Source organism: Fonsecaea monophora (assembly GCF_001642475.1).
Source record: "Fonsecaea monophora strain CBS 269.37 chromosome Unknown Scaff82, whole genome shotgun sequence".
NCBI lineage: Eukaryota > Fungi > Ascomycota > Eurotiomycetes > Chaetothyriales > Herpotrichiellaceae > Fonsecaea > Fonsecaea monophora.
The window spans coordinates 1-24,568 of NW_019174013.1; the positions used below are offsets into that span (position 1 = coordinate 1).

Genomic DNA, 24,568 nt, shown 5'->3' on the forward strand with positions numbered 1-24,568 from the left:
TTTCTTGCTTTGGCTTGTCGTCGCTCTGGCGCTGTTCTTCGTCCTCGGTCCTCTTTTCTTGCCTGGGCTTCCTTCTTCTCCTTGGCTTCCTTCTTCGCCTGGGCTTCCTTCTTCGCCTGCGCTTCCTTCTTCGCCTCGGCTTCCTTCTGCGCCTGGGCTTCCTTTTTCGCCTGGGCTTCCTTCTTCGCCTGGGCTTCCTTCTTCGCCTGGGCTTCCTTCTTCGCCTGGGCTTCCTTCTTCGCCTGGGCTTCCTTCTTCGCCTGGGCCTCCTCCGCTCGCTTTCGATTCGCTTCTTTCCTTTCTCGAGCCTGCTGTAGCTCTAGATCCGCCATCTTTCGTCGAGCCTCTTTCCTTTCTCGAGCCTGCTGTAGCTCTAGTTCCGCCTTCTTTCGTCGAGCCTCTTTCTCCAGGGCTTTCGCTTGCTTTTCACTTGGCAGTGGCAATATACCTTGCTGGTTTTGCGCCAGAGATTCTTGTGTCGTACTCATCCCAACAATCGTTTTACTTTTCGCCAATTTAACATCGCCATCATGAGGCAGAAGAGATTTGAAGAACGTGTCCCACTCGTCTGATTTATTGAGGGGCCAGATCTGATATTGAAAAGCGACTGCACCCTTGATTGTTGGGTGGACATAGCAGATCTGGACGGCCCCTGCTCCCCCAAAGGCTCCTTTCAAGATCGGTTCTTCTAAGCATCGATAGTTGGACCACACTCTCCGGCTGTAAATGTCTGGTGGTGGATTGGTCAAAACAATTGCTTGTCGGCCACCGCGACCTGTATGTTCTGCAAATCGACCTGAAGCTCCTTTCATATACTTGGACCACGCATTAGAAGACTTGCCGTATCTCGCGCCTCCAACATCGCGGTCGCTATATAATGGGCCCATAGCAATGATTAGTGTCTGTAATCCATGTTCAACGGCCCAACGCTGGGCCAGCTCAGGGGACAAGCCGGTCCAAAACACCAGGCAGCGAGCATCTCGTAATGCGTGGTCAAACCGTTCGTCGAGACGAGATAGTTCTGCTGGACTCAAGTAATCCAACGGGTCCCAGGTATCAAATGGGAGAGGGTGTGCCATCCCTGTGAGGGTACCATGCTGGCGAACTACTGTTTGATGCGGCGTCACGATCACAAAAGAGTCGAAGAATACCTATGTATGCTGTTATAAGTAGGTAGGCAGTCAGGTGAAGGTGCACGATTACCCCACTTCGAGAGGAGTCGAAGGGGGATTTCGCGGCCTTCATTGGATACGCTGGCACAGCTGAATACTTTACCTACGGGAAATGCTGGTGACGTCAGTGATAAAACCAGACAAAAGAACAACTCGTCAGATACACCCCTGCCTTTCAGAGTTGGCCGGGTGCGAAACATATGGCTTGGCGTTATGTTTCGCCCTGGCGGCAAGGCTGTACCGAGTAGATCGGCCACGCTGGGTGGGCCTGAAGTGATGGCTCTAATTACTACGAGGTAATAGAGTTTTAAAAGCGGCATATCAGGAAAGCCAAGGCACCAAAGTAGTTACCTAGCGATGTAGCTTCTCTTGAACTCTATGCCAGGCAACAACCATTCCAACATCACGAAACCCCTACAACCACAAGTATACCTACAGTAGGTACCTTTTGTTCGAGAACATTCCTCTCTTTGCGAAGCCGGCGGGACACAGCTTTTCATCACCTGAAATCCTGCTGTCTGGACTCGACAAATGATGGTTGACGCTGCTCGTGACCGAGCCATCGAGACACTATGCGATATACGCCAACACAGATCATTCACTCTACCTGCCTCGGCGATTCCCAATGGTGAGCGGGATCTGCGAATCACCTATTCAGACCTTGGTTACGATGCAGACAGCGACGATGATGCCGATCCAGACCCATGCGTCGTCTTCTTCATCGGCGGCCTCTTGGGTGGGCGCTACACGCTCTGTCGCTCCGCCAGCATTGCTCGAAGGCTCAAGATCCGCATCATTTCCATGGACAGGCCAGGCCTCGGTGGTTCTACTCGGGTCCCCGTGGAACAACGTGTGGCGGTACAGGTCGCCGCGATTCCTGCTCTGTTGAGTCACTTGGGCATCAGACATGTCACGCTGGCCTCCCACTCTGGAGGCGCACCGTATTTGTTCGCAACGCTTCTAGCGCATCGTGGATTGCTGCACCCCAAACACCCTCACGTCGTTTTGCTCTCGCCATGGGTGCACCCAAAAGACGGCGGTGCGCGTTTGATGCAGGTTGCTGCAATGCTACCGCTTCAGGCGGTTGGCAAGTTCTCGTCGTGCGCAAGAGCGGTCAATCGCACTTTTGCATTCAGCTCTGGATTTCGCAGGGGACCTTGGAGCAAAGCAGCCACTGTTGTCACCCCCAAGCCTGGCGAGGTCGGTGAACAGAAGAACGGCGAGCATACCATGGACAAGGCCGTTCTGACAGAAATGGAGGGGCTAGCCGTCACGTACATGTTCGCTGAAGATATAGAGGGCTCCTCGGACGATGCCATCCTATTTCTGCGAAAGCACGTGTACCCAGTCACTGCCACTGGAGATACCGGCACTGTGCAAGGCAAGGACTGGCTTGATTGTCGGACCATTGCAGACGCCGTCGTCGAGCAAGAGAAACGTCTTCACGATAGCACGGCCGGCTCAGTAAACCTTCAAATCGACGCTCTTCATTCCGAAAAGGACATCATGATTCGCCCGAGTGGCTCGAAGCACTTTGATGACTGCTGGGCCAGCGTGGCTTCGCCGTCAACAGTGGGCTTTAGCTCCAAGATCATCAAGGGTGCCACTCACGATTCTATCCTAGACCCTATCCAAGGTGGCATTGAGACTTGGCTTCAGTGCGTGGCTCAGCGATGGTACACTTGATTTGGACATCTTTTAAAGCATCCCTCCTCTTTCATCCACCGAGCGAAAGTCCAGCCAAGAGCGTACTGGCTACACATGCCTTGAGAATTGCCTCTTGAAGAGGGTCTGAAATTTGATCCACTCAGAAGGCATGTTCATTCTCTCTATGCTAAGGCTCGGTTCGAGATCTTAGGCACGTCGACGGGCGGGAAATGACGATTTGTATAGAAGGACCCCAATTGGGTATCATGCGGGTCCGACAAACATCACGTCAAATGCGCCGACTTTCGCTTCATCCCGCAAGCCACCATACTATAGCTACAGTCCGCAGCGCCAGTTCTGACCTGGAACTGCCTGGACCTCAGACTCCATTGGTGGGGAGGGTGAGCCCGGTATTGAGCCTCACAAGGCATACCTGTACAAAAGCCGGGTGTGCATGGCAGCTAATCATTTTGTCTTCCCATCTCCTCAACGCGGTAGAGGAAAAAAGGGTCGGATATTCATCGGCCGCTCCTCATCGTTGGCCTTTCTCACCATTGAACTAAGCCTTTCTTCCCGTTGGAAGCGAGGGCAAGCGACTGGACACGGTGAACTGGGTCGGCAGAATTGAACCCTTGATGGTTCAAGTCTTCAAGCCAGAGACAGCCTCTCTCGTCTTGCCCTCCCGCTAGCACGGTGCGCTCGAAATTTTTGAGGCACAGCCTCACGTGTCAACTTTCGACAGCTCCGCCTGAGCGCGGATAGCCAGTGGTTCAAGCCATGGCAGAGAGGTGTAAACCCGCAAACAGGCTTGTGGTCGAGGATTTATTTGGTTTATCTCTTGAGTGGCGCACTCATCCGTCTTGGTCTTTTCGAGATGCCGGGTTGACACACAGCAATCTCTTCTAGAGGGCTTCGCATCCATGGCGAGGGGGACTTTGAGGCTGTGAGCTGGCTGTCCATTTTCCTATCACTGCACTTTCATGAGTTTCCCTGTCATTTGTCAGGGCTCGCGTAACTAGGCCCCGGACTAAAACCGCCCAATGACCACGATCTTTGAAGGGAGGTCACGGCAGTCAAAGTGTACCTTTCACCAATGGAATACCATCACAAGTGCGGGTGGCCCCTAAAGCGACATGATCCCTGTTGCATTCACCGGTCGGAGGCCTGCAGATGAGCCCCTGCATCCGGATTGGTAGATATATATCAGAGCTAATAACCGAGTCGGTTCGGACTCTAGGAAAGGTATTCAACTTGGTGGGGGATGAGCAATGTTAGAATATCGACTTTCCCCGGATCTTCTCAAGTCGTCCCTTTTCCTATCGTCTTTTTCTTCTCTCGCGAGATATTCAGCATTTCGGTCGTCACTGTTTTGAAACCTTGTCAATGGAGGTTGTCGGCGCCGTGTCTGCCGTCCTTACCATAGCGGGAGAGTTCGATCACATTTGCAAGAGGCTTCGCCGCTGCTCTCGCTACCTTAAATACGCTAAGGACGATGTCACGGACATCCGGGATGAAGTTGACTCATTCAGAATACTCCTCACTGAGTTCCACAGAACCCTCACAGACGAGCGCTGGGGTGACGAAGGTCTGTCCCGAGAAATCAAAACGACCAACATAGTGTCACAGATTGTCAAATCGGGGAGAAGAGCGTTGGCCAGCATTAACTCCATTTTAGCTGGACTTGATCCATTGCGAAGAGACAAGGAGTACCCAGCCATCCAGCAATGGTATGCCCGCTGGAAATGGTCAACGCGGAAGGAGGAATGGTTACCAGCTCACACTTTACTCAACTCCATCAAGGGAAGCGCCAATCTGCTCATTTCAATCGTCATTTGCCACCACTTTCTTCGATCCCGCGAGCAGCTGGATGCTGAAAATAGAACGATCCCAGATGACCTGAACAAACAAATGTAAGTCGACTGACTCCATCAGCTTCGAAGGATTAGCGGTGGATGCTAATTGCGTTGTCACAGTTCCCTATATGCAAGTCAGACCCAAACCATGGTGTCAAACTGCAGGAAGACCGAAAGAACGCTCAGACGAATGCAAGCCCAACAGGCAGATATGCTGCGCCTGGCTAAAGAGTTTGTCGCGCTGTCGTTTGATTTGGCACAGTCTCATATCGAATCGAATCCTGAATTGGAAGCGGTCCTCACTCGCCATAGGATCCCGTCTGTCATCTCCAGCAACTCGACGGCATCTAAGAGTTCTGGTTCTTCCCGCAGAGTCGATAATATAAGGCCTTCGAATTCCAGCAACCCCAGGGAGTCTCGATCGGGAGAGTCTTCAGCGGATGTGCTAGTTTCTGACGGATCTCAAGATGACACAGCTGGCAACCCTGTTGCCGGAGTTCCTGTAAGTCGTTCCAGTTGAGTCATTGATAGAGGGAAAAAATTAACATTGGGAGCCAAACGCACCAGGAACCATAATTGCACCAGGAACCGTAATTCCACCAGGCCGAGCCTCTACATCGACATGGTCGATCCTACAGCCCGAGTCTGGCACCTCTGATGTACCATCACCAGCTTCGACTGCAGCTCGTCATCGCCCTGAGGGCTCTGTTCCAACCGCCTTATGGGGTCCACCGATACCGAACCCACGTTCAGCATCCGATCCCCAGGGATCAGATGCAAACCTTGAAAAGCGGACGGTGATTGTTGATGATGGCCATAGCAGTATCCGTGAGGAATTCCGTCTGCCAAGGAGTGTGCCAGGATCCTCCCAATCTGGATGAAGATCGTGGGACATGACTGCTTTTGTACAGTTCCCGAAGGTGAAAGGAACGGAAAGAGTTAGGAAGACCTCGGGATGTTGAGGGATTAAGGAAGCAGGCCCCTCATTTTTGTTCTCTCTTTTGAAATTGAAGCACCGTACCGCCAATAGTTGATATGTTAATCCTTGTACGAATGTAACCAGTGTCTGGGGTGCCTAGGTAGCGAGATAGGCACGTAGGTAGGCAGTAGGGAAGAACGAGGGTGGGGAGGGGGATTAGTTTCCTCCCTAAAATGGCCCTCGCGCTACGGGTGCTGCCTGCGCGGGAAGGCGGGCCGGATCTGTTGTGCATCTGTCGTCGGATATTGTATCCATCAACCAAAAGTCATGACTTAACACCGTCATCATGACTTTTCACCTTGGCCAGAACCACATCTACCAGGGTTGGCAGTATAATAATGACGGCAAGATGTGGTCACGACGCCTTGTCGAACTTCTCTCAAGCCATAACACAGCGCCTGAATGAGGGTCCCTTGTCGCTTCACTCGGAATACGAAGCTCACTCTTCTTCTTACCAGCAAACCACGGCACCGCAAAATGTCTTCTATACTCGGTTCCAACACGTTCAATCCGGACACGGATATTCCTGATTTGTCAGGCAAGGTTAGGATTATTGCCCAGACCCATCTTCCCTAAACAATAGATTTTGGACCCGGTTGACATTTCTTACAACAGAACTACATCGTCACCGGAGGGAGCGCCGGGATAGGCTTTGGGATTGCCGCACATCTTCTGCAGCATCATGCTGAAAACGTCACTATCCTGTCCAACAAGGAGGATCATGCTCATTCCGCCCTCGAAGAGCTGAAAGAGTATGGAGACGCGAGCAAGGCTCACTGGGTAAAGTGTGATCTCGAGGATCTCAAGCTCACGCAGAAGGTGGCCAACGAGTTGGCAAGATCGCAGGACAAGCTCCACGGTGTATGTTGCGAGGCAGTCAATCAAAGAATATGCCGAGATGGACCCCTACTGACTCAATGACTGGTAGCTCGTCCTCAATGCCGGACTGGGCGTTGGAGTCTACAACGAGACCAAAGACAAGTTCGATTCCCACTTCCAGGTCAATCACCTTTCACAGTTCCTCCTCCTTATGAAGCTTCTCCCTCGACTGCAAAATACTCCAGGAGCTCGCGTGGTCTTTGAGTCGTCCGAGCTGCATCGCGGTGCGGACGCCAACGTGCAATTCGAGAACGAAGCAGAGATCAACCAGGACATCGGACCTACCATCCTCTACAACCGGACCAAGCTTGCTCAGATCTTGACCACGCGGGCTCTCCAGCGCCGGATCGACAATGGCCAGCTGGGGTTCGAAGCAGGTCAGAAAATCTATGTCAATGCGGTTCATCCAGGAGCTGTCGCAACTGATCAACCACTTCAAGCTGAAGAAGCGTACGGGAAGCTGGGCGTGGTCGGTCATACGCTTGTCAGACCTTTCATGAAAGATCCTGTTGCGGATGGGTGTCGGTCGGCGCTGTATGCAGCGACAAGTCAGGATATTGAGGAGAAAGGTATTACTGGACAGTATATTGTGCCTGATAAGAAAGTGACAGATCCAAGTAGTAAGGCTTCTGATGAGGAGCTGGGCGAGCGTTTGTGGAGGCTAAGTGAGCAGTTATTGAAAGACAGACTAGGAGAAATTTCATAGTGCATGTGCCGAATAAAATGGCAAAAAAGTTCAATACTAGGTCTGGCGCGTCTTCTATCTTACCTTCCCCCCTTTTTTCCAGTATATGATATACTAGGAACCATGATGATATTTGCTGCTGCAAGATCCCAGTGGATTCCTCATTCCATTTGAAGATGGAATGAAGGAATTCAGTGGCATCTTACAGCTATACCATCTGGTTATTGGTCATGGATGGAACATGATTTATGAGTCTGAGACCTCGTGCTACCCTATCTACCTAGGTGGTAGGTAGGCAACAGCGAGCTCATACATTATGATCCCATCGATGACCAACAAGGGGGAAAGGCCCCTCCCGCCAAACCCGATAGAATATTGAACTTTGTAAGAAGTTCCATATCCCGGACTCGAAGTGGTAGCTTTTTTGTTGTGTGTGTGTGAGGTCTCAGTTTACACGCTTGTTGCACTTCTTGTGAGTTGGGCTATGTTGAGGAATAATTCTGAGAGAATAAATCATATGGAATGTGATTTTGGTCTTGCTTTGGGCGTTGGAGAGTGGGTCACTCGGTTTCGTCGTCTGATTTTTGTGTGTTGCTCATCACTTGGCGGGTGTGGTACCAAGGGCCATGTCTCTGTGAATCTGGGGGGATACGATGGTGTCGAGGTGCATCCTTGGCTAGTTAATGTCAAATGAATAAGGCGGCCTCCATCTTACATCCTGTTTGGAACTTTTATCTCTTCTCAGGAGTAGCAGACCTATTCTATACATAATCGTGGTTCGTTCTGATTACTTCCCCTTTCGACTCGTTGACCATGGATCACTAAATAAAGAGCAGCATCATATGGGCAAGTATCTACAATGACAATGCAACAAACTTCAAAAAAGCTGTGGCTTGAACGAGGCCATTGTACCACAATCCTGTTGAGGTTCGATTTGCATTTTCGGATATCGGATTCCCTCTCCTTTGCCCACGAGGCTGGTGGTTGAGTTGCAGCCAATCAACATTCATCCCTTGCTACCACTTTGGAGCATGTGTGTCAGCTCAAGCCCGCCAGCCCGCCTAATTGATTGATACCTAGTCCCGACTAATCGTGTCCGTATCCGGCTCTATTGCGCGAAGGAAGAAGCATGGACAATACCCATGTCAAATGTGTACATCCCTTTTTCTTCTACTGTTTCCTTTTCCCATGAACTTGCTACGAGCCACCACCTACTCCTCTCTCAGGTCTCTTCTTGAACCTTGAACCCCCGAAGTGCTGCAGTCGAAATGCCAGATCAGGCAGTTTACGCGAACACATTCTTCCTTCGTCCACAGATCCGTCGGGGTCCCGACGTCCCTTACAAGAACGACACAGGCTCAAATCCTGTGCTTCGAGGGTTTCCCTTGGCTGCCGTTTCCAAGATGTATGGGTGACACTGTTTTATTGTCCTTTGTTGCGCCCTGCGGCTAAGACCGTTTCTGAAGCATCGCGTCGTCCAACTGGATTCAGAGCGTCTTCTGGAAACTCAATGGCTTCGACAAGCTCAAGGACACAAAATATCTAGATGAATATGAGATTCGACTTGATCCGACAGTCGTGCCTCGATCCATTACTACCTCGCAGGACCCGGTTCCGAGCCTGACAGAGCTACCGCTGCCTCGCCCTCGCGCTTCCAACACGGACTACTACACTTGCGCAGACTACCACAAATTGTACAAGTCCGGCAAAGTCACCCCTTCGGACGTTATTGAGTACCTGATACCCCTGATTCGGCGAGATACCCAACCTGCTGGTCAGTACTCTGTTGCCTTTATCGATTCCAAGGTCGACTTGGTCCGGGCGGCGGCAAAAGCGTCCACCGAACGATATCGAGCTGGCAACCCGCTCAGTGTGTTGGACGGCGTGCCGTTGGCCGTGAAAGACGAGGTGGATCTGACAGGATACAAGAAGACCCTGGGCAGCAAGCTTGATTTCACTGACAAAGAAGATCGTACATCATGGTGCGTGCAGAAATGGCAGGAGGCGGGTGCTGTGATCATTGGAAAGACAAACATGCATGAGGTTGGCCTGGACACCTCCAACAACAATCAGACCTGGGGCACTCCGTTGAATCCACACAACAATGGTTATTATACTGGCGGCAGCTCGGGCGGCTCTGCGTTTGTCGTCGCAGCTGGCATTTGCCCAATTGCGCTCGGAGTCGATGGTGGCGGGTCAATTCGCTTGCCGGCTGCGTTTTGTGGTATCTACGGGCTCAAGACTACTCATGGCCGAGTTTCAGCCAGAGTCGACAAAGACTGGCTGGACAGCGTCGTCGTTTACGGTCCCATGGCTTGCAACATTGATGACCTCACCATCAGCTACCGAGTCATGGCCCAACCTGATGTTGGCGCAATGAGAAGCGCTGGCTTTCCCAATAGTCTGACCAAGGAGCCATACAGTCTAGGGAGTGGGAAGAAGTATCTGGGAATCGACCGGAGCTGGGTCAACCGTTCGGATAAAGTTGTCCTGGACATGTTCAACGCTGCTGTCGATGGCTATGTCAAAACTCACGGCTACGAAGTGGTCGACATCACGATCCCCTATATCCCACAGGGACAGAAGGCCCACGCGTTGACCATTTTGTCCGAGAGCCGCAGTCAGATTACCGCCCAAAAGATCTCGAAGCTCTCGTGGCACAATCAGCTGCTTCTCAACGTCGCTGGTGGCCACGCAACCGCCCAGGATTTTATCTACTCTCAGAAATTGCGCAACCTTCTGATGTGTCATCTGGCGTGGCTGTGGCACGAGTACCCTGGAATGGTGATCCTGACGCCGACGACACCCTGTGCCGGGTGGAAGATTGGCAAGCCGAGCGACATCACCAGCGGCTACGGCGTGAGCGACGGCGACATGAGCTTGAGGACCATGGAATACGTCTATCTAGCGAACTTCACGGGCAACCCCGCCATCAGCTGCCCCATGGGCTATACAGATGAGAATGTGCCAGTCGGCCTGATGGTTTGTCTCCCCCCTCCCTCATCTCCCGCGTTAACCATCATTCGAAACGTAAGGCTAACCGACGTATGCAGGCCATGGGCGACTGGGGTAGCGAAGAACAACTCCTCGCATTCGGCAAAGAAGGCGAGTCCTTCCTCACCGGCGGGAGCGCGATTCGACGCCCGAAAGACGAAAAGATGTGGATCGACGTGCTCGCCAGCACAAAGACCGAGGAATGATCGTCGGTATTTTAGAATGGTCATTGGCCCCAAAAAAACCCAGTTCAGATTTTCCAAGACATTCATCCAAGCACCTATTTTCAGATCAACTAGACGCTCAAAAAGTCCGCGATTCCCTCCCTCCTCCCACTTTGTTTCAGCCGTCCTCTCCGGAGGGAGAATGAGATATCTGGACATGGGTCATCGCTACAGCTCGACTTCCCTCCTACATCTACATTGTGAAATCTGAGAGTTTCTCAATGAGATGATCCTCGATATGGCGATATGGTTGGCAGCAAAGTGAAACGAGTGACTGGACCACTTCACTTCAGTCCTTTGGAGTCATCGAATCGTCGAATCTCAGTCGATCAGCAGCTAGCCACGATTGTCACCTTCTGATTATATAGATATATTAGGGTGGAAGGCAATATTGGATAGGACAGAGACAGGACTATCCATCCCTGCGGGAATTAGGCTCAGGCTCAGGCTCAGGCTCAGGCTCAGGCTCAGTGGGGTTCACCACCTCTTCGGTACTCGAAGATAGATTGGGAAGATGGGAATCAATCGATAGACATGGACCACACCACGCCACGCCCATGTCGACTTTACTTGTGACTGACTACCTTTGTAGTTGGTAAGTGTTGAGTCCATCTACCTCTCCATCCACAAAGGTACCTACCCTTAGCTCGCTAGATAGGTATCAGAACCTGCATAGCAATTGTTCGTTTCATTTCATACATGAGCAACCATTACTATCAAAGCGGGCTGTCACAGGTTGGCAGCCTCCTGCCCCTGCCCAGCAAGACGTTGATTGAGAATTTCTTTTTTACTCATCGATCTCGTCATTGTCGCCATCTTCTTCCCCTCCCGCTCCTGCATTTCCGGTCTCTCTGATCCGCGCCTCCTGTTTCCTGTAGAGGCCGGCTAAGAATTCGCTCGTGCTCGCCTCCTCGATGCTCTTGTCTTCTCTGACTTTCAGGAACCGGGGGAATCGCATACTCAGACCCCGTTCCTCGCTGACAAGCCCGATCGCAGCGGTGTACGTCGGTGACAGGGTGATGTCTGCAAAGGCCATCTCCCACACCTCTTGCGGTTCGAACCATACGTCGGGTTCGTACGCGCTGTACTCGATGTAACTCGGTTTCGTGCGCATGGTGTTGTCGCCATCTTCGGCGTACTTCTCCTTGTTTGCTTGGTAGAACTTGTCTGTGAATCCCGAGATGCACTTGGTGACAACCTCCAGACTGCCAGTCTCGGGGTTGCGGCACGCGAGCAGGATGGGCGACCACCACTTTGCTTTGCGGCCTTGACCGTGCCAGCCGGCCACGGGGATGAGGTCGATCGTGTCGGCGGACTGCGCGTAGTCCTTTTTCACTTTGAGCCACGAGTCTAGCCGTTTGTCCGGTTCGTAGGTGGAGAGGAGCGCTTTGCGACGAGAGCCCTTTTCTTTCTCCTCTTGTTTCTCTGCTTGACTTTTCTTGCCGGCTTTCTTCTTGCTCGGGGTCACGGGGGCAGATGCAGGCATCTCTTCGTCGGCGTCTGGGCCGGTAAGATCAGGATTCGGCATGTTGTCGAGCACTTTGACCATGATACCCTCGCATTTTATGTCGGTGGCGGACTTGAAGAACTCCAGTACAGCCTCGGAGTCTGCAGAAGTGGCGTCAATGCTGTTCACCCACGTGAAATGGTGTTCTTTCTCGATAAACATGCTGCGGAGCAGACCGCGTCGCTCTCGAAATGGCCGATCAAGCAAGGGCTCGCCATTGAGGTACATGAGATCAAATGCAAATAAGCAAACGTCGATTTGAATGGAACCGATATCGACATCTTTCTTGGCCCGATTGGTGAGAGTCTGGAAGGTCTTAAGTTCACCTGTATTTCTATCCACAGCAACGACTTCTCCTTCCAGAATGAAGCTGGAGACACCGTCACCGCGGATTTCGGGCACCAGCGCCACTAGATCGGGATATTTGTCTGTCATGACTTCGAGATGGCGAGAGAAGATGGACACTTTGCCCTTTTCGTCACAATGAACTTGTGCTCGCTGGCCGTCGTATTTGAATTCACAGCTGAAGTCTCGGCCCTGCAGTTTGGTGAGCATCTCACTCAAATCCCGAGTGATGCTACCCAACATCGGACGGAGAGGAATATGTAATGCTAAGCCGCACCGCAACAGGAGTTCTTCTGACACTCCAAGTTCGAGGAGGCCAGGCACGAGATCGTTGTAATTGGGCCGTCGTGCAAAACATGTCTTGACAATCTCTTCCGCTTTTGCCCATACAACGGCCAATTCCTCTTTCTTGAGCTTTGTCAGCTCGGCCGTCTGTCTGATGGGGAAGTCCGCCCCTGGTGGACGCGAGAGCTGGAATGCCCGTGCCAGGGCAATCAGCATGGTTGTCTTCACCGCTCCGATCCGCAGATGCTGGACCAAAGTCCTCACGATGTATCGAGATTCTTCTGGTCCTCGCGCATCTTGAAGAAGGCGTTCCACAAGTCGCTGTTTCTGTTCGACACTTCCATGGCCCTTGCTGTTGGCAATCTTGACCAGCGTTTGATATGCGCTTTTGATGGTAAGTGGTTTCGGCTTCCTCAGCGTGAAACTCTGCCTCTTCTTTGCCTCGAATGCGACATCTCCTGCGTCTCCATGTTTGTCATAAAGGGTTTTCAAACCAGCACCATCGAGACCGCACACTTTCTTTAAAGCCTTGGAAATCGCTGAGCCGCCTAGACCCAGTTCCAGAGAGATATAAGGCGGCGAGATGGAATTTGTAGCCAGCCAAACAGCAGGAAGAAGACTCTCAGGGTCCGCCTCGATGATGACCCTGAGACAGTTGACCAGAGTGTCCACGATTTTGATCCGACTTTGCGTCGAATTGACCAGCACGAAGCATCGCGTTAGAAGTGCGTACGATGCATTACCGCCATCTCCCGCCCAGTGCTTTCTCAGATCAGAGACATAATGTGACGGATCAAAGGACAAAGGGCTCTGATCAAAGGGTATCGTCAATGTGATGGTATCTTCTTCTGAGGCTGTTGATTGTAACCCAAGTACACCCTTCTTGTTCGTGTTCGATTGTGGCACAGGCTGGGGTGGAGGGGTCCTTTCAAGCGCGGCGGATACGAAGTCTTTGACGTCTTCTTCGACCTTGTGCTCGTGTCCTTCGGCAGGCTTTGGTGACTGGCGGTCATTGGCCTCCCTGAAATTGCTCTCGTGTGGTCCGTCTTCTTTTGCCCATTCTTCTTGAAGCCTTCTGGCCAGCTCCTCATCAGTCAACTGCGTCTCCGAGGTCGACAGATTTTGTATTTTGACGTCTTCACGCCGCGCAGTTCCGTTCCTCCCTCCATTCTGTTGTTCATTTTGCTTGCGGAAGAAGAAATCAAGACTTCGAGACGGCACTTCGGCGGGTTTGGAATCGTTCTTCTTCCTCCTCTTGGCCGGACTCTCCATGACTGCTGAGTAGGTCGGGCACTGGCATCGTTGCCAGTGCCATCCAAAGCGGTTATATTGCAGTCATTCTGCAGCTGAATTCAGAAGTCAGAGGAGGCAGGACAAGTGGTGACTTCATAATCAGATGGTTGAAAATAGTGGCGGCGCGTCTCCAACCACATGACGTGACGCGCTGTTGGTCGCAGTCGGAGAAATTCACACCGATCATGCATCCAACGCCTCCAAAGCGCAGTGTGACATTTTTACCTTTGTTGAACCACTATTTCGCGGTCTGCAAGTATGGCTGAGCTCGCCATGACCAAGACCGTGGATGGACAGACGCGGGTGGAAGACTACCTAAACGACAAGATACAAACTGCGGTGGACCTAGAACAGGTGGACAGCCTGGTACAACGGGTGCGAGAACAACAAACCCTGTTGCGGGAACAGGTGAGAGGTTAATTGTCCCTGAATCAGGCTGTATCTAAATGTGCCACAGCTTGAAGCGGCGCGGACAGACTACACAGAGGCAACAAACAGAGTCAATGAACGTTCCCGAGAGTTGAGAGAAGCGGCCGAAAAATGCAAGAGGGAACACACCGACATAGACCGACGGCTCAGAGACCTTGCACAATCAAACGTTAGCGATGATGCCGCGAGAAAAGTTGAAGCTAGGTTGATAAAGGTGCGCCGTCTCGAAGTTGCTCGAAGCTATCTCGAGGTGTATCAGCAACTGGACACTTTGAGCCACAAAACGAAAGAGAACTTTTCTGCGGACCCGGAGGCATCAATCAAAGGATATCTTCGGCTGAGGGCCATTTGGAGGCACATTCAGGATGCGCAGCCGGCTGCAGAAGGGGCAGCACCTCAATTGACGTATGCCTTTGAGCAACAAATGCAGCAGCTCCATGCCCTCATCAAAGCATCCCTAGAAAGAGGCTTGCAGGAAAGTCTTACAGAAATGAAATGGCCGGCAAAAACGTTGAACCTCCAGCACAAAATACAGAATCAATGGGAGGAGAATGTCAGATTACTTCTCCAGCTACAAGAGCCCGACCTGATCGAAGCGTACGCAGACCTTGACACCCGAAGTCGATCTTCGACGCCTGAACCTATCGTACTACTCCCGCTCGAGGTCATGGTTCAGCCATTGGTAGTGAGGTTCAGATACCATTTCTATGGAGACAAGCCCACGAATCGCTTGGACAAGCCCGAGTACTTCCTCACCCACGTCCTAGATTTGCTAGAGACACATAGCGCTTTCATGAGCGATATGCTGGGTCCCATACTGGATGACAGGGCGCACCAGTCTGAGGCTCTGGAGACTCTCTACCCTGACGCAGTCTCCGCGTTCATTACGGCACTGCTACCGATGGTCGAGGCAAAATGCCTGTCTTTTCTGCCCCAGATTTCACAACAACCACAACTGATATCTCACTTTATGCACGAGTTGATGGTGTTTGATAGTGCCATTCGTGACACCTGGAGCTACATTCCGATTCCCAGGATGCTGGCAGAGTGGAAAGGGATTACCTGGAGGGTGCTGACCACACACGGTTACTTTGCTCTGTGGCTCAAAGTCGAAAAGGACTTTGCTCTTTCTCGATACAAGAGCATTAGAGATGCTCCAGATAGCAATGAGATTGACTTTGACGCAGACGCCACTCAGACGAAGCCGACAAAGGGGGCGATCCGCGTCAATGATCTTTTGGAGACGATCACGGATCGCTATCGAGGCCTTTCGTCGTTCAGCCAGAAGATGAAGTTTCTCCTGGAGATTCAACTGTCCATCTTCGATGATTATCACAACAATCTTCACGGGGGCTTGCAGGCATATCTCGTGTCATCCCACACGGCCGGCCGGTTACTTCAGGGACAGTCTGAAGCCGAAGCTTTTGGGTTGAAAGGGCTGGAATCCCTGGCCAAGATCTTTGGTAGTGCCGAATTTCTTGAACGGAAAATGTCGGATTGGAATGATGATGTCTTCTTTCTGGAGCTGTGGGACGAACTTCAATATCGCGCCCAAGCAAACAGCGGCACAGGTGCGTCCATTGGCACAGACTTGAAGGTGGAGGACGTTGCGGACAAGACCTCAACGACCATCAAGTCAAACGGCGTTGAAACGGATGAGGATTCAGACGGAAGTGGACTGTTCGACCAGACTGCCTCCGCATATCGACGACTACGCGAACGCTGTGAGGAGGAAATGCTCCGCTTCTTCGACATCAACCTGAGAGGGGCGCTGCGAGCATACGTCAAGCATGCTCAGTGGTCGTCTCTTGTGGAGACATTGTCCGACCCAGCTGCGATGGCGCCTTCTCCGAGCCTTGATGGCTTCTTTCAGACAACAGCCACGCTGCTGGGGTATCTTTCTCGCGTCCTGGCTCCAGGACCCATGCGACGGATATGTAAGCATTACTGCTCCACCCTCCAGAGAGAGGTCTACGATAATGTTATAATGTACCATACATTCTCAGCCACTGGCGCAGCACAGTTGGCCAGGGACCTCTCCGAAATCAAAACGACCATCGAAAAACACAGCGGACTGCGAGGAGTTACTGGAGCGGGTCTCAAGCGTCTCGAAGAGGCCGTCTATTTGCTTTCTCTGGATGCTTCACAAACCCTGGAGAGCAGCGAAGAGGACGAATGGGGATTCAATGATGATGACAACGACGAGGAGTCGAAAGGGCAAGCTACCACGGATGAGGCTATCACTGATGATACCGGCGTCAAGAAGCCTGGACTCTGGGACGTAGAGAAGCTGATTTTCGAGAGCAACGAAGCAGCACGAAAGGCTCTCGCGGACATGGGCCTATATCACCTCAGTGAAGGAGAAGCCAGAAACATTCTGAAGAGGAGAGTTGAGTTGAACGGATGATTGATGGGTCAAATACTGTGGAAACGGTAGATAGACATGTGTAATGACTGACTCCATTAGTGATTTTTCAAGTATACGTCCTACTCGGTAGACATACGTTAGTAGCGACTAGGTGGCAGGTCAGTCTCGTGGAACTCTGCCTATACCTCATTGGCACCATCGCTGGCTATTTATAAGCCCACGCTACATCAGGGTTGCAGGTGTTTGTGACTCACCCATACTTCACTCTCATCTTTGCTAGAGAAGTTTTTCGTTTCATGGAACCAGCTAGTAGTACCAATAGAAATCTCCTCATATTCTTCCTCTTTGAGCGTTACGATAGCCTTGAGGAAGAGAAAAACACTGTCTGACTTGCTCCACGTATTTCCCACCCTGCGGAAAAGAACCCTTCAGCTTCGCGCGCAACCGCATAGACATGGCCTCTGAAGACGACAGCGGCAGACCGTTGACGTCGCTCCAAAGCGTCATCCTGACCACCGGCCCGTTCATCTTCCTCTGGAGCACCCTGCGAGGCTACGTCGCGCGCAACGGGCCCTTCAGCCTCGCGCGCCCGCTGACCCGGCTGAACAACCAGGTGTACGCGCTATTCTCGCTGGCGCTGGCGTGCCTGGTCCTCAACGACACGGAGACATTCCACTTTGTGGACCTCGAGCACGTAACGACATCAGGCCTCGCGTACCTGTACCACCTGACCAAGTTCTACGAGTACGTCGACGTGTTCGGGCTGGTCGCGTCGGGGATCCCCGTCAACGAACACATGGCGTTCCACCACATCACGACGCCCGTGCTGACGTACCTCCGCGTCCTGCACGCCTCGGACTGGCACCTCCTCGCGTGCCTCAACTGCCTCCACCATTTCTGGATGTACGCGTACTTTGGCGGCGTGAGGGCGTTCAGGCCCGTCCTGCGCGTCACGGGTTGGGCGCAGCTGGTCGGGGGGATCGGGCTCGACGTCTACTACCTCGTGACTCACGGAAAGGGGGCTCCCGAGGCGAGGAACCGCGCCCTCAGTATCATGATCTTGACGAGGTACGCGATGCTGTACTATGAAGAAATCAAGACGGCCATGGGGAACGCCCAGAAGGGGAAAGAAGCGGAAAAGAAAGGCAAAAAAGCGAATTAGTGGTTCCTGGCATTTTGAAAAAAATCCACGTCTGCGTGACTAGACACCATACCCTGAGTCTACAAGAAGACTTAGTTGGCCACGTTGATCAGCATGGACTTGACGCTCAGATATTCCTCGATCCCTTGTCGGCCACCTTCTCGTCCATAACCACTTTCCTTGACGCCACCAAACGGACTCTCGCACGCGCTGAGCATTCCAAGGTTGACTCCCACCATGCCAACTTCCAATGCCTCGGTGACCCGGAATGCTCGTGGGATGTTTTCAGTGCAGATGAACGACCCGAGACCAACGTTGCAGTCGTTTGCCATTTTGAGGACATCCTCCTCGGTATCGAATTCGTAAAGACCGACGACGGGGGCGAATGTCTCTTCCCGCGTGGTGATCATCTCCCGGTTCATCCCCTTGATAATTGTCGGCTGAAGGAAATAGCCTTTGAAGTCCTTCAATGGTTCGCCGCCCAGGATGACCTGACCGCCGTGTTTCTTAGCATCTGGTTTGAGTTAGCGACCGTCTAGTGAAAGACACAAAAAGCACCTGCTGCTTACCGTTGATGTGGTTCATCGCCTTCTCGACGGCCCGCTCATGCGTCAATGGACCCACGAAGACTCCGTCCTCGGTTCCTGGGCCGACTTTAAGTGATTTGATTCTGACCGTCAGAGCTTCGGCAAACTTTTCGTAGATGCCCTTCTGGACAAAAATGCGGTTGGCAGTCACACAGGTCTGGCCAGAGTTTCGGAACTTGGCCAATATGCAGGCTTCTACCGCAGTCTCGAGTTTGGCATCGTCAAACACGATGAACGGGCTGTTACCACCCAGTTCAAGAGATAGTTTCTTGAGGCTATCACTGCATTGTCTTGCGAGGAGTTTACCCACGCGAGTACTGCCGGTAAAGCTCAGTTTTCGGACCAGACTGCTCTTACACAGTGCATCGCCGACTTCACTGACAAGATTGAGAGTGGTAATAACGTTGATTGAGCCTTTTGGAAATCCAGCTTCATGCGCGAGGACAGCTTGTGCAAGAGCGCTTAACGGAGTCTCCCCAGCCGGTTTCCACACTGTTGTGCATCCTGCTGCTAGCGCCGCACCCACCTTTCTCGTTATCATGGCGATTGGGAAGTTCCAGGGGGCCAGACATGCTGCGACACCAATGGGTTGTTTGAAAGTCAAGATTCGTTGATTGAGGTTAGCTGGAGGGACGACCTCGCCGTGCACTCTTTCCGCCTCGCCGGCGAACCATTCGAGGAAAGACGCCGCATAAGTGACTTCACCTTTGGCTTCGGCTAGAGTCTTGCCATTTTCGAGGGTGAGAATCAAAGCAAGATCGTCGAGGTTGTCGAGACAGAGGTCGCTCCACTTCCTTAGCCATCTCGCTCGCTGGCGGGCGCTCGTCTTTTTGAAACTTTGGAAGGCTTCATGTGCAGCTGTAATGGCTTTGTCGGTGTCTGCAGCGCCCATCTCGGGCAGGGTCGCCAGTTTGTCGAGTGTAGCAGGGTCGTACACATCGAATGTTTTGCCCGAGACTGCATCGACCCAGCTATCATTGATGTATCCTTTTGTCTGAAACAGGTCTTTGCGCTTCAAATCGTTCAAAGTTTTGGGCGCCATATTTCCTCGTAGGAGTCGTGACCCGCTCCTCTGATCCTTAAGTGCTGAAGTCGTAGGATACGTAAGCAGGACCAACAGGTGGTGAGTCGACGAGCAGATCTGGGGATTCGCAGGTGGCGAGTTGGGCAGGGTCGAGAGGATGGCAAATTGTCAGCTGTTTGGATCGGCACTTCAGCTTTATATTGCTCGAGGGACCATTGTTCCCACGAGCACTGACATGTAATGCTCACACCTCATAGGCTCACACCCCACATCATGGGAATTGGAGAGAAGTTCGACGTTACGAAACGCAAATAACCATCTCGTGCGGGGTCTTGTTGGAGCATGTTTGTCGAATGCTCCTGATGGCCGAGGGTGACACGAATGAGCCAAACTTGCCTTCATCATGTAGTTGGAGAAAAAGCCCTTGTTGTGTAATGCTTGAGAGCGGCAGGAATCGGGCTCCTCTCCATCTGTTCGTCCAAGAGTCCGTTATCGGTACATCGCTTTTTCGTCGGGATTCTCGGGAGTCGCACTGTTGTCTGGGCATATCTCTGCTAGCAGGCAGGGAACAACATACAAGATTGAAAGCTAAGGGCCATTCGCCTTCCTGGAACGACGCGGTCATCGACGCCGGCTGTATGTTCGCCGGTTATATGTTCGCGGACTGTTCTGCGGTTTGAATTGAGGACACTCGAGGCTCTGAAAGGCTAGTACAAATGAGGTTAGTCTGGATAGAGCCTCAGTAAATCTGGTGCACGTGATCATGATTCTTCAGCGGGCCAATCACGCAAGGACAAGAACTATTTCACCAGTTTTCTGTACAGCATTGTGCTCTCAACCCCTGCTGCGCCACAGCCTTATTGATAAGTTGCTGCTCGATTTTCGATCACTGGGCGAGGTTTGACGACATCATCAGGGCTGTCCGGGACTATACTGGGTATACTGAATTACAAGACTGACCTCGAAGTCCCGGCAAAACAGTATCTCTAAATCGGCGAATCCTACCGACACAATTGCGGGTCACCCCTAGAACACACCTATCCTACTCACTTGTCTAACAACGTGAAGATTTAACGTAAGAAAAGTGTCCTTACGGCGGCCGTAGAGGCCGCAAGTCAGCAGTAGGAGTGATGAAGTTACAGCCCGAAAAATCCCAATTCCAGGACCACCTTACACTTTCCATCTCTGAGGATTCAAAGGCCTGGGAACATCGTTGATAGTCTAAAAAGGAGGCACATTCGGGAAATTGCCTTACGCATCCCTTTACACGGGCTTATATCAATGAATGTAACAAGAAGATAAGCGAACTAGGGTCGCCAAAGGTAACATGGTGACCTGTAAGCAAGCGATTGACGGGGGACCCGGGTTCGTGTTGTGCGACAGGAACGAATTCCTCAAGCCCATGTTGAAGCCCACTATACCTGCATTGCTCTAAAGGACAAAAGGACAAGATCGGCAAACGGATGGTAAAGTCGACCAACCGTCTTCTCGGGGAATATTGAACTGCACATCCAGGCTCTGAGTACTCCGTACTGCTAGGATGACCCCTCGTTGCCCCTAAACTTGCTCAGATCCTTCTAACTTGTATGACAAGGTACTTTCGGGAGTCGGCGAGTCTGGAGGCCTAAAGATGCTCATTCGGCACTCGCTGCCATTAGCATCGCCCGCATTTTCTCCTGCTCCCCAGATCGATCGCTCAACTGCGGGTTGATAGAATGTTGATCTTGTTGTTTCCTCACATTGTTCGAAATATGCGGAATATCCCTTTAATAAAGAGTTCAAGACGGCACTGCCCCCTTAAACCTTCACATCAAACCATCAAACATCCGACACGTGAGGCACATTTTTTTTTTTGACTTTCTCCCCTCAAATTGGTGGTCTGGACTACGAGGGCCTTGCAGCCCCTGGACTTGTGCCTGGCTGGCTGGTCACCTTGGATAGGCTCTTGGAAGCCGTCCCCAAGTCCTCGGCTAGCGCCCATTAAATTAGCTTGGGACCCAAATGCAGCTGACGCGCCCTGATGAACGCCTCTTTTTGGCCCGAAACGGTCACTCGACACCACGTGGAGATTGGAGATTGTCTCTTAATCCGCAAGCCACTGCAGCTTCCAAAAGCCTATCGAAGGCTCTGGATTACCCCTGTCTTTCGCCAGCTGACGCATCGACTGGCACCCAACTGGGATATTCCGTACAGGCTCAAAGTGGCTTGAGCCTCCTCCCTGTTACACACCTATCTACCTACTCGGTACTAAGGTACACATCGCTATCTCGTCCACGCTTTACGGACATATGCGCAGTCAGCATTACTCTTTGATTCCAGTAGTCAAAGTCATGGGAAATGTGCAGGCACTCATCCACTTGTTCTATACTTGTACACATCTTGGCTTTGGATTCTCCGTTGCTCTGGGCAGGGGAACTATGAGGTACCCGGTTGCTAGTATAGTTCAAAATGTTTTTTTTTTCCAAGACTGTTCAGGTTCCACCGCCCACGGGCTTGTGGTCTCGGCCTTGCAGCATCGAGGTATTAACGACTCTGGGCGTTCCGAGCGCTAGACTGGGGTGGCGGGTGGCTTTGGTCACCAACTGTTTCCGGCGATTACCAGTTTCCACATGTTGAACTCCCTCTGTGTTCCCTTTTTGCGCCTCTTTGATATCACCTCATCTGGGAACCCGCGAATCGATGGCCTGAAAGTCTGACGATGGGCGGCTTCAACCTACAATCTCGAGTCTCGGCGGGACAGTTTGGGCTAGAACATATGGCTGACTGCAGGTGTCAGGGGTTATTGTACCTGGCCTGACTTGCCTGGTCGCCATCTTGTCCACACCCTCGTCACGGCTGCCCAGCATCAAAGCCACTAGCAGGAGAAACCACCTCGCTTGGTCTCCTTAACCTTGTACACCTATGAACTGAGGGCAGGGTGGGTGGCACGCACGCGATGGTATAAAAAGTAACTTTCAGACCAGCATGGATGGCGTTTCGTTGTCAACTTTACTGAGCCGCAGCATTCATATTCTGTGGTACATCCCGTTCTAACTATTGCTTTCCGTTCGTCCACTCTTTTCTAGTTTGTCCTTTCTCCAGAACGAAACCTGGAAACGACTGTCGTTATCTTCACCCCTCACAAGCGTCAATATGGTCGCTTCCGGTGCTTTTCAAGTGGGAATCTGTGGTGCTGGTGTTGCGGGATTGAGTGCTGCCATCGCTTTAAGAAAGATCGGCCATGACGTTGAGGTCAGTCAGACTCAGCTCCCTGGAAAGATAGCCCCTTTATGCTCCTATGCATATTGCATGATCAAGAGATAAAAACTGACCTTGTCCCCGCAGATCTTCGAGCGCTCTCAGTTCAAGAACGAAAACGGCGCTGCCGTGTCTATCCCACCCAATGGAACTCGGGTTCTGGAGCATTGGGGGTTTGATCCCGTCAAAGCGGGAGGCATCGAGAATATCCAGGTAAGGAGGGTGTCTTGAGCATCTATTCCAGGATATATGATTACCCAACGTCTGCAACTGGGATCCTTAGTCGCCAGCTTCTAGAGTGTGTCAGCTGACAGCCGCATGCAGGTCCGTCGACCAAAGGGTGACACCTTGGAACCAATGGCCCCAACATTGAACTTCTCCAATGCGGAACAACTATATGGCAACAAGTGGTTCTTCTATCACCGAGTCGACATGCATCGACGCCTGAAGGAACAAGCAGAGGAAGCTGGCGCGATCATCAGGCTGGGACAACAAGTGATGGACGTTGACCCCGAGACTGGCGTTATATCCTTGAAAGATGGAACGAGCGTACAGAAAGATCTCGTCATCATTGCTGATGGCCAGCATGTTAGCGCTGTCCTATGAACGACTATACTGTTACACGGTCGCTGACTTGTGCACTAGGACCGTATGAACGCTAAGATCACCGGCAAGGAGGTCCCCATGAAGAGAAGCGGCCAGACGGCATATCGATGCCTCATTCCCATGAAAGATATTCTCGCCGACGAGGAGACCAAATTCTTGTTCGAGAACCAACCACCCGGGTTCTGGGCCCCAGCCTTGCCTTCCAAGGGTGTTATGGCCGTCACTTATCCTTGCAGAAACAATGAAATCCTTAACGTGCTCGCTGTGCACCGGAAGCTGGGCCAACATGCGACAAGTGAGGACGATGTCGTGATTGAGGACTGGAACTTTCCCGCCACGCATGAGGACTTGGAGAAAGTTCTCGATGGTTTCCACCCGGCTGTGAAAAAGGTGTTTTTGAAGTCGCCCGAGGTCAAAGTGTACACTCAGATGAAACGAGATCCCTTGACCAAGATGACCAAGGGCAAGGCTGTTCTGATCGGCGATGCCTGCCACCCTATGCTCCTGACCCATGCTCAGGGTGTTTCGTCCTCTATCGAAGATGCGGCCGCGCTGGAGCTCTTCCTCGCCGACGTCCCCGCCACTGGAGACGTTACTTCAGCGCCATCAGAGAAGCTGCTACAACGCCTAGCTCAATTCGAGGCCTTCCGTCTACCCCGAGTTTCTGCGACACAAATCCTGACAGACCCTGTCGTTCCCGGACCACAGGCTGCGGCCAACTATGCCAAACAAGAAGCTGAGATCCGAAAATACTACTCAGGTCCCCTGCCACCGACGGGCTCAATGCCGCACAGCCCGCCAATCTGTCAGTTTTTCTTCGGCTATGATGTAAGGAAAGAAGCCATGAAATTTATTGCCGACCTCAACGGCGAGAAACAGACGACCGAGGCTGTCCTCGCGCCCTCGCCTGCTCCGGAGCCAGTGAAGGCAGTCATCCCAGCTCCGGCCCCAGTTCAACAGCCACGTGTGGAGGAGAGACCTGTGACACCCTCCCCCGTGCGCGAGACGACCGAAACGACCGATGTCAGTGCAATGGAACAAAAGATCAAGGATCTCGAGCGCAGATTAGCCGAGATGGAGAGCAAATTCGCCTCAATGAGTATCCAAATCTCATTCAGGGAGGTTCAACCCACGCCGCCAGAGTCGCCGCCTAGCATGTTTGGGAAATCCCCGTTCCTCGTTAGCGCTTCTTAAGACGAGAGGTAGCTGCCTGCTCTGAGCTCGAATTTTGTTGGATATACGGCCCCGGTCCCAGTGGGAAACCAATGTGTTCCCATTGTATGAAAAACAGTGCTTTGTGGACGAAAGTGAGA

At 52.1% G+C, this 24,568-nt stretch overlaps 9 protein-coding genes across 9 annotated transcripts; 7 read left to right on the forward strand and 2 right to left on the reverse strand.

Moving 5' to 3' along the window:
* Window positions 1-1,706: 1,706 nt before the first annotated feature.
* Window positions 1,707-2,858, forward strand: AYO21_08909 (hypothetical protein; the record flags this gene model as incomplete). The annotated part of the gene is made up of 1 exon (XM_022658849.1): window positions 1,707-2,858. One exon carries the CDS (start codon window positions 1,707-1,709, stop codon window positions 2,856-2,858), a length of 1,152 nt encoding a protein of 383 aa, XP_022508788.1.
* Window positions 2,859-4,202: 1,344 nt separating this feature from the next.
* AYO21_08910 (hypothetical protein) lies at window positions 4,203-5,473 on the forward strand (the record flags this gene model as incomplete). The annotated part of the gene is made up of 3 exons (XM_022658850.1): window positions 4,203-4,729; window positions 4,793-5,174; window positions 5,276-5,473. 3 exons carry the CDS (start codon window positions 4,203-4,205, stop codon window positions 5,471-5,473), a joined length of 1,107 nt encoding a protein of 368 aa, XP_022508789.1.
* A 655-nt stretch (window positions 5,474-6,128) lies between these two features.
* Window positions 6,129-7,236, forward strand: AYO21_08911 (hypothetical protein; the record flags this gene model as incomplete). The annotated part of the gene is made up of 3 exons (XM_022658851.1): window positions 6,129-6,194; window positions 6,267-6,512; window positions 6,580-7,236. 3 exons carry the CDS (start codon window positions 6,129-6,131, stop codon window positions 7,234-7,236), a joined length of 969 nt encoding a protein of 322 aa, XP_022508790.1.
* A 1,247-nt stretch (window positions 7,237-8,483) lies between these two features.
* Window positions 8,484-10,415, forward strand: AYO21_08912 (hypothetical protein; the record flags this gene model as incomplete). Its single annotated transcript, XM_022658852.1, has 3 exons — window positions 8,484-8,620; window positions 8,682-10,197; window positions 10,269-10,415. The coding sequence occupies 3 exons, from the start codon at window positions 8,484-8,486 to the stop codon at window positions 10,413-10,415; spliced, it is 1,800 nt and encodes a 599-aa protein (XP_022508791.1).
* Window positions 10,416-11,220: 805 nt separating this feature from the next.
* AYO21_08913 (hypothetical protein) lies at window positions 11,221-13,842 on the reverse strand (the record flags this gene model as incomplete). Its single annotated transcript, XM_022658853.1, has 1 exon — window positions 11,221-13,842. The coding sequence occupies one exon, from the start codon at window positions 13,840-13,842 to the stop codon at window positions 11,221-11,223; it is 2,622 nt and encodes an 873-aa protein (XP_022508792.1).
* A 279-nt stretch (window positions 13,843-14,121) lies between these two features.
* AYO21_08914 (hypothetical protein) lies at window positions 14,122-16,699 on the forward strand (the record flags this gene model as incomplete). The annotated part of the gene is made up of 2 exons (XM_022658854.1): window positions 14,122-14,271; window positions 14,321-16,699. The coding sequence occupies 2 exons, from the start codon at window positions 14,122-14,124 to the stop codon at window positions 16,697-16,699; spliced, it is 2,529 nt and encodes an 842-aa protein (XP_022508793.1).
* Window positions 16,700-17,114: 415 nt separating this feature from the next.
* AYO21_08915 (hypothetical protein) lies at window positions 17,115-17,822 on the forward strand (the record flags this gene model as incomplete). The annotated part of the gene is made up of 1 exon (XM_022658855.1): window positions 17,115-17,822. One exon carries the CDS (start codon window positions 17,115-17,117, stop codon window positions 17,820-17,822), a length of 708 nt encoding a protein of 235 aa, XP_022508794.1.
* A 71-nt stretch (window positions 17,823-17,893) lies between these two features.
* On the reverse strand, window positions 17,894-19,430 carry AYO21_08916 (hypothetical protein; the record flags this gene model as incomplete). The annotated part of the gene is made up of 2 exons (XM_022658856.1): window positions 17,894-18,315; window positions 18,371-19,430. 2 exons carry the CDS (start codon window positions 19,428-19,430, stop codon window positions 17,894-17,896), a joined length of 1,482 nt encoding a protein of 493 aa, XP_022508795.1.
* Window positions 19,431-22,544: 3,114 nt separating this feature from the next.
* Window positions 22,545-24,449, forward strand: AYO21_08917 (hypothetical protein; the record flags this gene model as incomplete). The annotated part of the gene is made up of 4 exons (XM_022658857.1): window positions 22,545-22,643; window positions 22,737-22,862; window positions 22,974-23,237; window positions 23,295-24,449. 4 exons carry the CDS (start codon window positions 22,545-22,547, stop codon window positions 24,447-24,449), a joined length of 1,644 nt encoding a protein of 547 aa, XP_022508796.1.
* Window positions 24,450-24,568: the final 119 nt, after the last annotated feature.